Source organism: Argentina anserina, chromosome 3, assembly GCF_933775445.1.
Source record: "Argentina anserina chromosome 3, drPotAnse1.1, whole genome shotgun sequence".
Classification (NCBI taxonomy): Eukaryota; Viridiplantae; Streptophyta; class Magnoliopsida; order Rosales; family Rosaceae; genus Argentina; species Argentina anserina.
Window position 1 is genome coordinate 33017234 of NC_065874.1, and position 14747 is coordinate 33031980.

Here is a 14747-nt window from a genome sequence, read left to right on the forward strand (position 1 = left end):
CTTTAATTGAAACAGAAAGGTCATAGTCACATGTTCTTGTAATGGACAGCTGTTTCAACACAACACGCTATTTTCTTTTTCTTTTTCTTTTTTATACTTCTGTCTTCCTACGCCCAACCATTGTTACAAACATACTGGAAATATCCCAGTATGAAAAGTTGATACCACACTGTATATCTCCCACTATCATAATGCTCACCCATCCATCTTGCCTAACTGCAAGCCAAGAATTCACAGAGGAATATCCCTAAATATTCACTGACTGAAACAGCCAGCACAAGACAACTAGTCCATCTCTATACTTTGCATAAGAAAAGATCAAAAGAATAAACACTAATTATATAGTAAAAGAATTTGCAGCACAGGGAAATACCATAAGAAAATCTAAACTGCCTCATAGGAAAGTCCCTCTGGTTTAATATGACAGTGAGCTACGCCTAGTTGACAAAGAGAGTATCTCAGCCAGAAACTTGGCAATTACCATTTGAGTGTCATATCATATTCAAATTATAAAGTAAAATCCAGTGTCTTATGCTAAATTAATGAATCTAATGAAGAATCTTGATAACAAACAAAGTATACAAGTAGACAGCACAAGGATCGACCAAGATGTGATTTATTATAAAGTTTTAAGACAAAGTAATGAAAGTATGTTCTAAACTTTTAGACCACTATGTGTACATTACGTCTGAAAATTCTGAGCAGTAACCAAATTAAACGATCACTGTAATGTAAGAGCTCATTCAAAAATACAAATCAAACCTCTAATCCGGAGCCACAGCAGCTTCACCTCGCATTCACTTCAGCTGGCGTCTTCGCCTCAATTGACAATGCATGTAGTCCACTGTCCAACTCCTCTTGCAACAAGGCGTAAATGAGCCTATGCCTCTTGATCAAGCTCTTCCCTTCAAACTCCTTCGACACAACTCTAACATTGAAATGTGTCTCACCATCACCACTCCCTCTAACTCCAGCGTGCCCGGGCGTGCTGGTAAGATATATCCTCCACTTCCAATTCCACAGGACTAAGCTCCCTCTCCAATGCCTCCTTAATTCTCTTCCCTCTACCTCCTAAACCACCCGAATTCAACTCCTCCTCATTCGAAACACTCTCTACCACCTCCAATTCCTCCCCATTTCCTTCTAAGCTTGCTTCATTATTCCCATCACCAATTTTCAAACCCGAATTCGAATTCTTTTCAGTACTGCCACTCAATTGCTCAGAATAGAGCTCAATCCACCATTGATTTTCGAACCCGAAGTCGAAAACTCTACACTACCCAACTCAGAATTCAACCCCAAATCCACAGAATCCGACTCACTAATCAACTCCTTAGCCTTTTTCTGCATCAACTTCAACATATTCAAGAACCCATTATTCCTACCAGGTGACAAGCTCTGCTGAAGCCCAAGCTGGAGCGCGAAGTCGGGTCGGACCCTCAAAACCTCCTCCACGGGTTGACCCGAAAGCCCCTTGACGAGCAGAGCCGCGAGACCCTTGGCGATTTGGGCGTCGGAATCGGCCTCGAAAACGACGTTGTTGTCGGAGTCGAGGTAGGCCCGGACCCAAACCTGCGAGACACAACCTTCGACCTTGTTGTCTTTTGTCTTGTACTTGTCTTCGAGGGGTTTAAGGTTCTTGCGGTAGAACAGGAGCTCCTCGTACTTGGCTTTGGCGACAGGTACGGACTGGAAGAGGTTGACTATTTCTAGAAGCTTCGGGGGGAGTTCTTCGATTGGCTGGAGGGGAGTGGAGGGTGATGAGGTGGAGGAGGAGGATATGGTGGGGATTCTTTGGAAAGTGAAGGGTCTAGTGAAGGAAGTAAAGTTTGGGTTTTTGGGGAAGGCGGAGAGGGTTTTGGGGGCGAAGGAAGAGTTGGTGGGGAGTTTGGTAGTGAATAGTCGAAGGGAGGATGAGATGGAAGACGACGACGACATGGTTCGGTTTAGTTGTGAGTGGTGGAAGCAGAGAGTTGCAGAGAAACAGAGACGATTGATCGGGTAGGGGGAACACCATCATTGGGCCGGGCTGGAAGTATAAACCCCCCCCCCCCCCCCGCCCCCAAGTTCTAAACGCACCGTTTTAGGCCACCATATTTAACATTTGTTTTTGTTTCCTTCCCTTTTAACAAAAATAAGAGTTTTTCATGAAGAATCAGACACTATATGGATTAATATGTCACGCAGTACATTGAAGAATCTCTGATAAAAAACTATGCATTGTAAGTTACAAATGAGTCAAAGAAATAATACAATCTCAGCCGATGTATAGCTTTAACTAATTTTGGCAAAAGGTTTTGGGACGGTTTAATTAGGACATGTACAAACCAGAAGAAGTTAATTATTTGAAGCAAAAGAACTATTTGCAGCAACCTCTAAAATTTTACGTAAGATAGAAGGAAAAAAAAATATATATATATATACATGTGTTTTGGAGATTTTAATTTTTGTTTCCACAGTAGATATTATAGCGAATCCACTCTTGGAAATGCATGCTCATAGTAGAAGAAGAACAGGAGCCAAGCATGAGCCAATTCATTGGTGTCTCCATAGACATGAGAAAATGGTAAAATCAAGAATTCTTGAACGTTCAAGAAGAACTGTACGGATTCTCAGGACCTGGTATTGAACTGGTTATATACTTATATTAGCATCTGCATGAAAGCTTCTTTAGCTGAGCTTTCCAAAAGCCAAGTACATGCATTGTGATTTATGAATGGGATTTTCCGGTTTTTCATGGGGTGAAACATACAGATGCCAAAACCCAGACATCTTACTGTTTCATTCATTCCAAGCCTTAACATATTGTTCATGTTGTTTATGAAATCTAGAATTCGTCCGTGAAAAGAGTTTCCAATCGTGGAGTAAAACATGTTGATCGTGATCATGTGTTATAAGCAAGAACACTGATCGAGGACTTGGAAAATTAAAAAGAAAAACTTCAATGCTTGCAAGAGGATCGACTTGATCGAGTTGCTCATGATGAACATGGTCATGCATGTGTTTCACGAAAATGAAGAATGACCTTTAGATAAATAGATCGACAAGAAAATGGAAAATAATTGTTGGCCTTAAAAATTGAGACCTCAAATACCTTAATTTTACGTATCAAATCTAGTTACATAGACACATTATATCATTTTCAAATTTATGTAATATCATTGTTCAGTATAAAAACCATCAAATCCTTTCCAAATCTAATGGTTATTATTTTTTTAAATATCTAAAAATTATATTGTATTCTATACATTTGAGTTCTATTTTTTCCTCAATATACTTTTCTCAAATATTTGTTCTTCAACTTTTTTTTTCTTTAATTAAAAAACAAATAAACTCCCGAAAAGAAAAAAATGGTCAAAAAAAATATTTTTTTGAATGCATATTTTTTTTTAATATGTGATAATGTGAATACATATGAATATACACACATATATATAAGGCCCTATATAAAAATCATCTGCAAAACATATAATTTGAATTAATATATAATTTAATTACACTAAATATATTGTGTAATTCTAACAAAATTCATATTGAAAATGTATTTTATTTATGAAAATGTTAATTTCCTTGTACAGTTGCACTAACTAGAAAAAATAAAGAAAGTCAAAAGATCTAAATATGGAAATAAAATATATTAAAATAGTAATTAATTTCATGAGATCCTTGCAACTAAAGAGGTAAGAAATTATCATTAAATAATCAAATTTAATTAAAAGAAAAATGAAGTCAAATGTAAAGAACAAATTTTAACCATTAGATATTTTTAAAATAAATAATAATCATTAGATTTGAAAAAGACTTGATAGTTTTTGTACTTAATAATGATGTTGTATAGTTTTGGAAATAATATGGTGTGTCTATGTGACTAGACTTGACATATACAAGAAAGACAAAATGTTAAAGGAGAAAATAAGTAATGAAAGAAATGTCCAACAATTAATTGATGATTTTTAGCTCTAATCACATTAATGTGCCCATCTATCCCGAGTCTTGTTGGCGAAATAAATTAATGATTTAGTTCAGAACACATGCAATAATTAAGAAACTCGATCATGTACTACCTATTTATTGAAAAATGATTTTAGATTAATATATTATTTTTGTGTTAGCTCCACTACTATAACTGAAAGTCCTATGGTGTCAACAACTTTACCGATAAATTGAAATTCTGAGGTTGTCCATGCTAGAGTAGAGAGAAAGAAATAATATTTACAAGGGTTAATATACTAAATAATAAAAAATATAAAAATTAGAAAAAAGATTGAAAACAAGAGAGAAAGGAGCACGCCAATGTCGGTCCTTCACACAAATGAAAATAAAATCCAAATTATTGATACTTACACTAAATCTATATTTGATCCATTACACGTCATGGATCGTATCTTGATCGTCAACGTTTCGATGGATTAAAGTATCAAATCCTTTTTCTTTTTTTTGAGAAATCAAAATCAATCTGTTTTATTAACAGCAGATCCAATTCAAAATCTTTTTGGTTTATTGAGAAACAATATTTCATATAATGGTTGTTTACATGCAAGCAGTGAGAGCAATTTTTTTAATCAAATAAGAATTGAGCTTGGCGATATTACGTGCTAGTATTTTGAATTCGGAGATACACAGTTTTTATTAGTCCAAACATTCTCACGAACTTGACCTCTTATACTCTCTATGCCTCCGATTTTCTTTTCGCATCTTAGTTCCTATCACGTGTACAACAAACTCTGTTTACTCACTGAACCTCTATATATCCCTTTACATATCTATTCATTACACACACACACACACACATATATATATATATATATATAACGCTAGGGTCAATCTTGTTATAAAATTATTATGCACCGACGCTAGGGTAAAATTTTCATTTTTTTCTCAAAAAAAAAACACCGACAGTAGTTTGTAACTTTGTATGCCTATCTCGATGTGCAATATGAACATCCACATTTGAGTGGTTGAATATTGTGTTTGCCTTGAGAATTCTAATATGCAGCGATGCATACCATGTAGACAAATTAAAAAAAAATTTAGCTGAAGTCAGGGGCGGAACCACATGGAAGGCTAGTAGGGCTATAGCCCTACCGAAAAACACCTGTAAATATTATCTAGTATATATGTCATATGTGCACATGTTTAAGTTAGTCGAGTTGGCTAACTGTTAATTTAAATTCAGTCCTACCAAGTGGTACTGGGTTCGATTCCCACTCTCATCATTCTGTTTTTTTCTTTCCTTTTTCTTCTTCTTCCTCTTCATTCCCAATTTTTCCCCTTCTTTGTCTACTATAGAGTTTTATTACTTTTTTCATTACTTTTTTTTTTCTTCTCCCTCTTCCTTCACATTTCTTCTCTCTTTCAAAATTTTTTCTCTATCCTTGATGTCTTATATTTTACAACGTTGTCTACTATTGTCTATCTTTAAACTATATATATATATATATTGACAAAAAAAACTCTATATTGCTTTTTTTATTTTTTTTCCTCTTCCTTCCCAGTTCTTTTTCCATTTAAAAAAAAAATTCTATCATTATACTTTACAATTTTGTCTACTATTTTCTATCTCTAAACTCTATATTAATTTATTTCTATTATCTCCCCATTTTTTTTTTCTCATTATCTTTCTTTAGTTATAACTTACAACATATAATTTACGTATTCTTTAGGTATTTAGTTTTCTATAAAAAAAACTTTGGACTAAAACTAGCCCTACCCACTTTTCAATCCTAGTTCCGCCCCTGGCTGAAGTCATCTCTCCCTTTTTCAAAATTTTACACTCGGGTAACCTAGCCTCTAAGTTTAGTTGTTTTTTAATTAATGTTTTGACGGAGCGTATGAGGTCCATATTTGAGTTTGTTTATTTTGACATTATGCAAGCTAATATCTAATCTCTATACTCGAAGGTAAATAATTATTTATTATCTGAAATTATTGAAGTAGTTTATACTATATTAGACTATATAGAAGATTGAAAATAACATATAAAGAATTACAAGAAAAAAAAATTAAGAAAAGTAAAAAAAGTTTAGATCAGAGCTTGATAAGAACACTCCAGGATATTGGAATATTATTTTTCAAGTCCAAGTACTATGTTCAGAAAGAAATAAGAACTATTCAAGAAACTCTTCAAGAGGACCAAAAAAACTCTTGATTTTCTGAGCATTGATTATATCCGCATTAACCGGTATCAAAGCATGTTTTGCTAAAAAAACAAGTAAAGAATAGGGTTATGCCACAAAGTTGGTTTCATACGACGAACATATTTATCTCTAGAGAGAAATTGGAGTAACAGAGCTTGATCCATCAACACTAAGCCTGATTAAAATTTTAGATCACCTATTGTTAACTCCTCCTCTTCGAGGAGACTTTCCCAGCGAGTTTTCCCGACCTCCGGTCATCCTCCAGGCCAGACCAGGAGGGGAACTTGATCCCACCATTGCAGCCTCCACAACTAGACTGATGGCCGACAACCCTCAATTCTGACGTCGGCACTGGCCACAACGCCGTAAAGTGGACTCCCGCAGTAGGTGAACCATTGTTCACAGTAAACTCAATTTCCCACATCGATATGTGGGAAGAAGGCACACTCCCCAAGCCAATAAAAGAAGTCAGAACCTTCCAAAATAGGTAACTTTACTCCTTCTAAGTACTTAATTTCATGCTTAAGAGCCTAATACTTGCTAACTTAAAGCATCGGAGAGTCATAGAGAATGCTTCATCGTAGAGTTAGGAAGAAAGAAAATGATGCTCATACCTTGGTTTACTATAAGTATGAGATGTTCTATGAACAAGAACAAGAGCAAATCCTTAGATAAAATCTTGAGAAGGATATTGAAAAGATGAAGATAGTAACTTCATTAAGTAATTCAATATCAACAAAAGCTGGAGATTCATCCATTCAAGAAGATGAGGAAAGGATAATCAATCCCTTTATAAAAGTCACTGGAGATTCAACATATCTATTAAAACAAGTTCAGACGAGTGGTTACAACAACTATATAACTCTAGGGCTGACGTTTCCCAAAATTACAAAAAATATCATCTACATGTATTTATAGATAGTGGATCATGATACAATCTAGCAAGAAAATACGTTATTCCTAAAGAAAATTGGAAAAGTTCTGACAAAACCAGTCATTGAAAGGGAAATAATGAGATAAAAATGAACATCTTCATAACGAAAGACAAAAATTTCCTTAGGAGGTAATTTTATAAAGGAACGATAACCAGTCACTCGATAATCAGATCTAGCCATCTATAATCGTACCATTATAGATAAATTCTCATTATCATTTCCTTAGGAGGTAATCATTATGATAAAATATATTTTATCGTCAAGCGATTTTGGCAATGTAAAGGACAAGAAACTGATTTGTTGATTGGGCATTATTTTCTCCTTCAACAAGTTGTAACTCAAACTCTGGATATGCTCGGGTTTGAAAAATACAACAAGTTTTACTGAGAATACAGACTTAGACATGTGGTAAGAATCACAAGAGAATGGTTCATATAACAATATCAGAGATCGCAAGCGAATAATGGTAATCACAAGCCAGGTTATAAACCATAAATGCAATCGGTTTTGATGTTAAAAGATCAGCTAAAGAACACCAAAAAATAATAATAGCTGAAGAGACAAGTTTAGAAGACCCAAAAGGCTAACAATTAGAGCAAGATCCACAAAGTTCTGATAATGAGAGCTCTAGCTCCAATGGAGAAGAAGAATTCATAATGGAACATAACCTCAAGGAATATGCCAATAAGGTTGATCAAAAGAAGGTTCCTACTCTTCTAGAGATTGAGAATATGCTGAAACCAGTAATCGGTGAAGATCCTCAATTGTACTAGGAAAGAGATCTAGTATATTTTGAGCTAAAGACTCATGATGCAAATTATATTTGCCATGTAAAAGCAATTTCTCACTACAAAGAGCAAGATATGAAAGAAATGGAGAGCCATATTCAAGAACTTCTTGAAAAAAAGTTAATTAGGTCGTCCAATACTCATCATCAGGCTCCAATTTTCCTTGTGAGAAATCATGCAGAACAAGTAAGAGGAAAAGCTCGAATGATAATGGATTATAGAGATGTGAACAAAAAGACCATCAATGATGGTTATGAGATAGCTCATGTGAAAGTTCTCATCAATAGACTGAATGGAGCAAGAATCTTCTCCAAGTTTGATGCAAAGTCAGGATTCTGGTAAGTCGAAATGCATCATGATTTCATACCATTAACTGCTTTTAGAACTCCTCAAGTACACTATGAATGACTAGTTATGTCATTTGATTGAAACAAGCTCCTTCCATTTTTCAAAGAAAGATAGATAATATATTCAAACCTCATACATATTTCTGCATAGTTTATATAGATGACATTCTGGTTTTATCTAAGACTATGAATACACATCTAAAGCACCTCGAGCAGATTTGCAAGCTTATTGTCCAAGAAAAGAATTATCCTTGGACAAAAGAAAGTTCATCTTATCAAAGGTAAAATTGATTTTCTTGACAAATACATGTCATAAATGGAGAAATTCGTCTCTAATATCATATTGTCAAGAAGATTAGCCAATTTCCAAATAACATCTCAGACGCTAAGTCTTTACATAGATTCTTGGGAGTTGTTAATTTTGCGAGAGACTTTTTATTCCTCAAGTCAATGTTCTCACGACTCTTCTCTCTCCCAAAATGCTCTCTAAAAATAAGTGGTCTTTCACGACAGATGATAGCAATTACCTGAAGAAGTAAATAGGATCATTTTGCATACACATGCAAATGATTACTATTGGGTATGAGTTGTTTTAGTTGTTGTTTCAGATACATGTCATGAAAAAGATTTATAAGTTCATGTCAATAAAGTTTAATCCAACAGAATTAAACTATTCCACTAAAGACAAGGAAGTCCTTACTCTAATTAAATCCATTAAAGAGTGTCGAAGCATTCTTAGGAAACAAGTTTCTGGTCAGAACATATAATAAAAGAGTCAAAAAATTCAAAAATTAAAAATTGATTGATGCAGTTGATAGAGGAAGAGTTCTTAAATGACAGATGTTTTTAACTCAATATAAATATGATGTTGAAATGGTTGCATGAGATAAAAACTACTTGTCGAATGCCCTTACTAGAGAAATGGTGATGGTCGAAAGAAAAGAAGGTCGTAATCCTAGAAGCAGGAGACTAGAACCTGAAGAAAAGTCTAAACCTTAATAAAAGACTTTGTGGGAAAGATACAAGAGTGGAGATAAAACCGTTGGACCTCTGCATGATGGTCATAGATATTAGTACATAGTCTCCTATGGTGTTGTTGAACCTAGTAGACCAGTTGGAAGACAGAAGCCTAAACCAACAAAAGATTAAGATAAGCATTCAGACAATAAATCCACATTGAAAAAAGAATCTCGGTCAGTGACTTCCGAAGATGAAAAAACTCTTAAATGAGTTGTTATTCTAGTAATGCAACCACAACTAATCAATCTCAGGGTAAACGATTGGCTAGTCCGTCTCAAGCGGCAGACGGTAAAGGCATATCAAGTCCGTTTATAGCTAATGCCTTTCCAAAAGGTAGAAGAACCCCTTTTAGGGCAAGCAAGCTTCCTCAAGTTACAGGAACAAAGAGGATTTATCACCAGCATTTGAAGATTTTCAACAAACCAGTTTTCAGAACAGACATGGTATTATCCTTCAAGCAAACGATCATCATGGATAATATTTTATATGCTTTCCATGAAACTAATGAGTGTGATATGCTTCAAGCTTTTGAAGTATTAATAGAAGAAATGTATGGATCACATACAAAAGATAAGCAGGTTGCTACTAAAGAAATTCACGCTCCAAATGTAATATACATTGAGAATCCTAAAAATTCCAAGATTCCTATCTTAGCCGTAAGAGAAGATGAATGGTATAAATTTCATAATATTTTAGGGGATTCTAGGAAGAGAAATGCTATTTAAGAAACCTTATCAGTAGTTCCTGGCCCATATTATGGGAGATATTTAGTTGATGGTCCAGCATAACATCCCCATAAGCATAAGTTATGGCTTGTGGAAAATAGTTTTGTTCACAACCTTTGGACAAAATCAAATGAAGACTTAAAGAGACTTCTTGAGATAATTTATAGAGCTGTTAAGCACATCAGACCTGACAGATGTATTTTGAGATTAAAATTTGTGTCCACACCTCCGGATTGGACAATAATCAAGGGAGAAATAAATTACATTTCTTCATACCATTATGTTAGATTGATTCTGAGTTCGGCAAAGAAATCTTTTGTCTCGAGAAAGCCTAATCAAAGCATTCCATCGATGAAGGCAATGACTATTATCAGCATGAGAAAGATAGTTCCGAAAGGATGTAGTTCAAGCCTCTATCAAGTGGGGAAAATATTATGATCACCTGTTATAAACGTACCCTACCAAAGAATAACGCTTTTTTACATCCTTAGGGAGAAAAGATGATGATTGCACTCTACCCACTACCGCTGGTTAGAAAAAAATAGAAATTGAAGAAAAACATAAGATTCTTATCTATGATTCAGATCTTGAATCCAAGATAGAAGACTATGACTCAAATGCCTCCTATGATTTTAAAGAAAAAGCACACCAAAGCATTATCAACATGATGAAATACTGAGTGGTTTCCGACGCAACAAGCTAAAATATGTTTTCTCTGATTGTGAAATAAGCGGCTACCGACGCTTCAAAACATTCTACTTTATTTTTCTTGAAGTAAAGTAAAAGCTTTTATGGATTCTCCATGTCTGCCAATTCTTTTATATTAGATTTAATTTCTAGTTGGAGTCCGAGACCTATATATAGAGCTCAACCTTTAGAATGAATGTTGAAATACTGAGTGGTTACCGACGCAACAAGCCAAAATATGTTTTCTCTGATTGTGAAATAAGCGGCTACCGACGCTACAAAATATTCTACTTTATTTTTTTTGAAGTAAAGTAAAAGATTTTTTTTAAGGATTATCCATGTCTACAAATTCCTTTATATTCGATTTAATTTCTAGTTGGAATCCGAGACCTATATATAGAGCTTAATATTTAGAAGGAAGGCATTTGAAGAACTTGAGATAGAAGTTCTCACCACCTTTCAGAAAGAAGAAGAAAGCCAGTCTAAGAGTGTTCTAGTATAGTGAGAGTAAAAGTGTGAATATATAGTAAGAGTGAAGCTTGAGTGTGAATATGTTGTGTGAAGTATTCTGCTGTAATAAATAGGTGTGGTTTGTTTTACTTATAAGTAAATTTTTATTTTTATTTAGTCATCTATAACTAGGTGTTTACCCAAGAGTTGAGGTTTTGGGTTTTAGTTTGTATTTATGTTGAAATAAATAGTGTGAGCCCAAAACACCTAATATATATAGGCCGTTTCTGGTACGGATGTCCGCACCGTGCAGATTCGGCGTTTTCTGGCGACGGCATGCCGCAACTGCTGGGCGGACCACAACAGCCACACTCCCCACCTCCGGACGGTCCTATCTGTGCCGACCGGAGCTCCATTGGCGACCCACGGCGGTCGAAATTGCGAAATCGTCGAAATATGCCCCGAAACTTGAATTTTGCAGATTATGGCCGCCTTGAGTCGCCTATAGAGCTCCAGCTAGCATTGATAGGACCGTCGAGAGGTGGGGAGTATAGTTGTCGTTGTCCACCCCGCCATTATGGCCTACCGTTGCCGGAATCTGTGCGGACATCCGTGTTGGCGTGAATTACAGAGGGAATTAAGGGATAAATTGTTGTTAAAGTGTATGTTTACTTGATTATATATAGGACATTAGTGTGTATAGATTGATTAAGTGTGTAATATACTATTCTATTGTCCGCACTGATAATTATCATATATATATATAAAGAGACAATATATATATATATTTAAGACATGATTAAGATAATTTAGGTTGTTTCTATTAATTTTCAATATTTTCCTGTTAAGACAATGGTAATCTCACCAAGATTAAGTAACCGTAAACATGTGGTCGTTGGGTGAAATTTTTGACATGTTAAAAGCTAGTTAAGTGTCTTTGATAATTTGTAGAAATACCTAGATTTTTTTAAACTTGTAATATAGGTAAAGGTTACCTGCTAGACATAAAAAGGGGACCACAAATTGTCTGCATCATATGAAGCGTTGCACAGAAGACGAATCAGTGTTTGCCTAGCCTTCACGAATAGTACGTACCTGCATGAAATATCAGACTCAAGCTCTCTAGCTATATAAACCCAAAACAGCTCATGTAAGCTTCATTCCTCCTCAACTACTAAAGCCTTCCTTATTATACTAGAGCTAGCTAGTTAGAATGGAGAAAGCAAGTGCATTCCTCCGCCATCCTCCTCCTCGTAAGGGAAAACTCATCACTATCCTAAGCATTGATGGAGGTGGAGTCAAAGGGATTATCCCCGGAACTATTCTCGCTGCCCTAGAGAAGATGCTTCAGGTAATCAACAAATTAAACAAAAAGGTTTCATTATATACGGCCGGATTCTTAATTTATGATTCGATATATTGATGAATCTTAATTCGTGTACTTATACAAGTGCAGTTGATCGATTATCTTACTTATGCAGGAAGAGGAGGGCAATTCATATGCAAGACTGGCCGATTATTTTGATATGATTGCAGGGACGAGCACCGGCGGACTTGTGACTGCCATGCTCACTGCTCCTGATGAAAACAACCGCCCCTTGTTTAGTGCAGACCAGATTGGCCCTTTTTATCTTTCAAATTGTCCCAAGATCTTCCCATTAGAAAAGTAATAAATTAAATTAGCTTAATTAATTTACTGATTAATTAAACTTAATTCCATAGTTCGGTTTAATTAATTAATTTCCTTATACATGCTTGTTGGCCTATGCAACAGAAACTGGTCGATAAAAGCAACAGAGCCCGATCAAAATGATTGGAAATCAATGATAAAAGCAAGCATAAAAACAGTCCTTTCATATCTCCGGGAATTGCCGCCACTGCGGGGACCGAAATATTCTGCGACTGCGTTGCTGGATATAGTCGAGGCAAAATTAAGTGCCATACGGTTGAACCAGACATTAACCAACGTTGTAATCCCGAGTTATGATATAAAACTGCTCCATCCAGCCATATTCTCAAGCTACGAGGTCTGTACTTTTCTTTCTTTTAGAATTAAGTGTCATTAAATTAGTCGCGACTACGGCATACAGTTCTAATACTCGAGAGTATTATACGATTTTCGTTTGTCAACTATAGATTGGAGAACGTACATGCAAATCTAATATCATATATGTTATTGGTCATTGTAGTTGAAACGGAATTCAAACAAGGAGACAGATCCGGCTAAACTCTCTGATATCTGCATGGCAACTTCAGCAGCACCAGTCTATTTTCCTGCTCACAAATTTAGAACCAATACTAGGGAATACAATGTCGTTGATGGCGGAGTGGCTGCTAATAATCCGGTACTAGTTTTCACAGACATCAGTAAAAAATTCCCGAACCTTGCTTACGGCATGGAATTAAGTACGCTCATGTATATTCATTTGTATGCAATTTATTGTTTTTCAGAGTTTGGTTGCTATAACTGAAGTGATAAAAAAAATCAAGAACCAAAATCCCGACTTCAGAAAGGATCGGGCGGCTGATCAGGGCAATCGGTTCCTACTGATATCGTTGGGTACTGGTGAACCAAAGGAAAAGTGTTCATACAGCTCTGACGATGCAGCTAAATGGGGTATTGGTGGATGGTTGATCCATGTGACTAAGGGCTTTCCATCTACTTGTCCATTGATAGATGTATTCACTGAAGCAAGTAGTGCTATGGTCGATTGCCAACTTATTACCCTTTTCGAATCTCTTTGGTCCGATGGAAATTACCTTTGGATTCAGGTAAACAACTTGATCGTATATAACTATAAACTGTAAATCATAACATGTAGAAGCTAAGATTAATGGGAAGACCTCACAATTACGTACCATGTACTGATAGAAGTACAAAATGCATGGTGCAGGAAGATGAACTGCCTATAGACATGACCTCTATGCACAATGCTACTGAAGAAAACCTGAATAAGCTTGTGAAAGCTGGGAAGGAGCTGTTAGGTAAACCGGTTGCAAAGATGAATACATCAACCGGTCGCCGTGAGCCTGTTGAACCCAAGATCACAAATGAGAAGGCTCTCCGAGAGTATTATTCCTCTCATCTATACTAAAATTAGTAGCAAAACTTGCATATATTCTAATTATATATATTCCTTGCAAAGTCTCTCATCGCTAACTTCTTCATCTTGTTTCTATAGTATGGCGGTAGCTCTCGTTGAGGAGAGGAAGAGACGTCATAGCGACGACCATGGTCACCACAAGGATATTGAAGCCTAAGACCAAAGTCACCAAACTATCGACCCTCGTTCAGTATCCGATTAATATAAAGTTATAAATATATGTCATCCCTCAATAAAATACCAATTAATTATCATGTTGGTTGTGACCTTGTGATGAACCGTGTTCCATGATATATATCAAAGTCTTGTTGTAAGAGATTTATTCTCCATAATTGTCACCTCCTATTTTGTCATAATTAATATATAATAATCTAAATAAGAAAATATATATAATTTTTATTTCTACGAAATACTTTATGTAATATTTATATAAATATCTTATTATGAATTAATAAAAATGATATTACTCTCTCTATTTTAATGCGTATTACCTTCCCCTAGAATAAATCTTTCGGTTTCCATCTTATATATGCAATTCCATGCTATCAGGTATA

At 35.4% G+C, this 14747-nt stretch overlaps 1 protein-coding gene and 1 pseudogene across 1 annotated transcript; one reads left to right on the forward strand and one right to left on the reverse strand.

The window, feature by feature from the left end:
* Nucleotides 1–598: 598 nt before the first annotated feature.
* LOC126788914 (sufE-like protein 1, chloroplastic/mitochondrial) lies at nucleotides 599–2002 on the reverse strand (annotated as a pseudogene).
* Nucleotides 2003–12302: 10300 nt separating this feature from the next.
* LOC126787536 (patatin-like protein 2) lies at nucleotides 12303–14350 on the forward strand. Its single transcript, XM_050513402.1, has 7 exons — nucleotides 12303–12440; nucleotides 12571–12755; nucleotides 12927–13116; nucleotides 13279–13434; nucleotides 13541–13861; nucleotides 13984–14159; nucleotides 14272–14350. Exons 1-7 carry the CDS (start codon nucleotides 12303–12305, stop codon nucleotides 14348–14350), a joined length of 1245 nt encoding a protein of 414 aa, XP_050369359.1.
* Nucleotides 14351–14747: the final 397 nt, after the last annotated feature.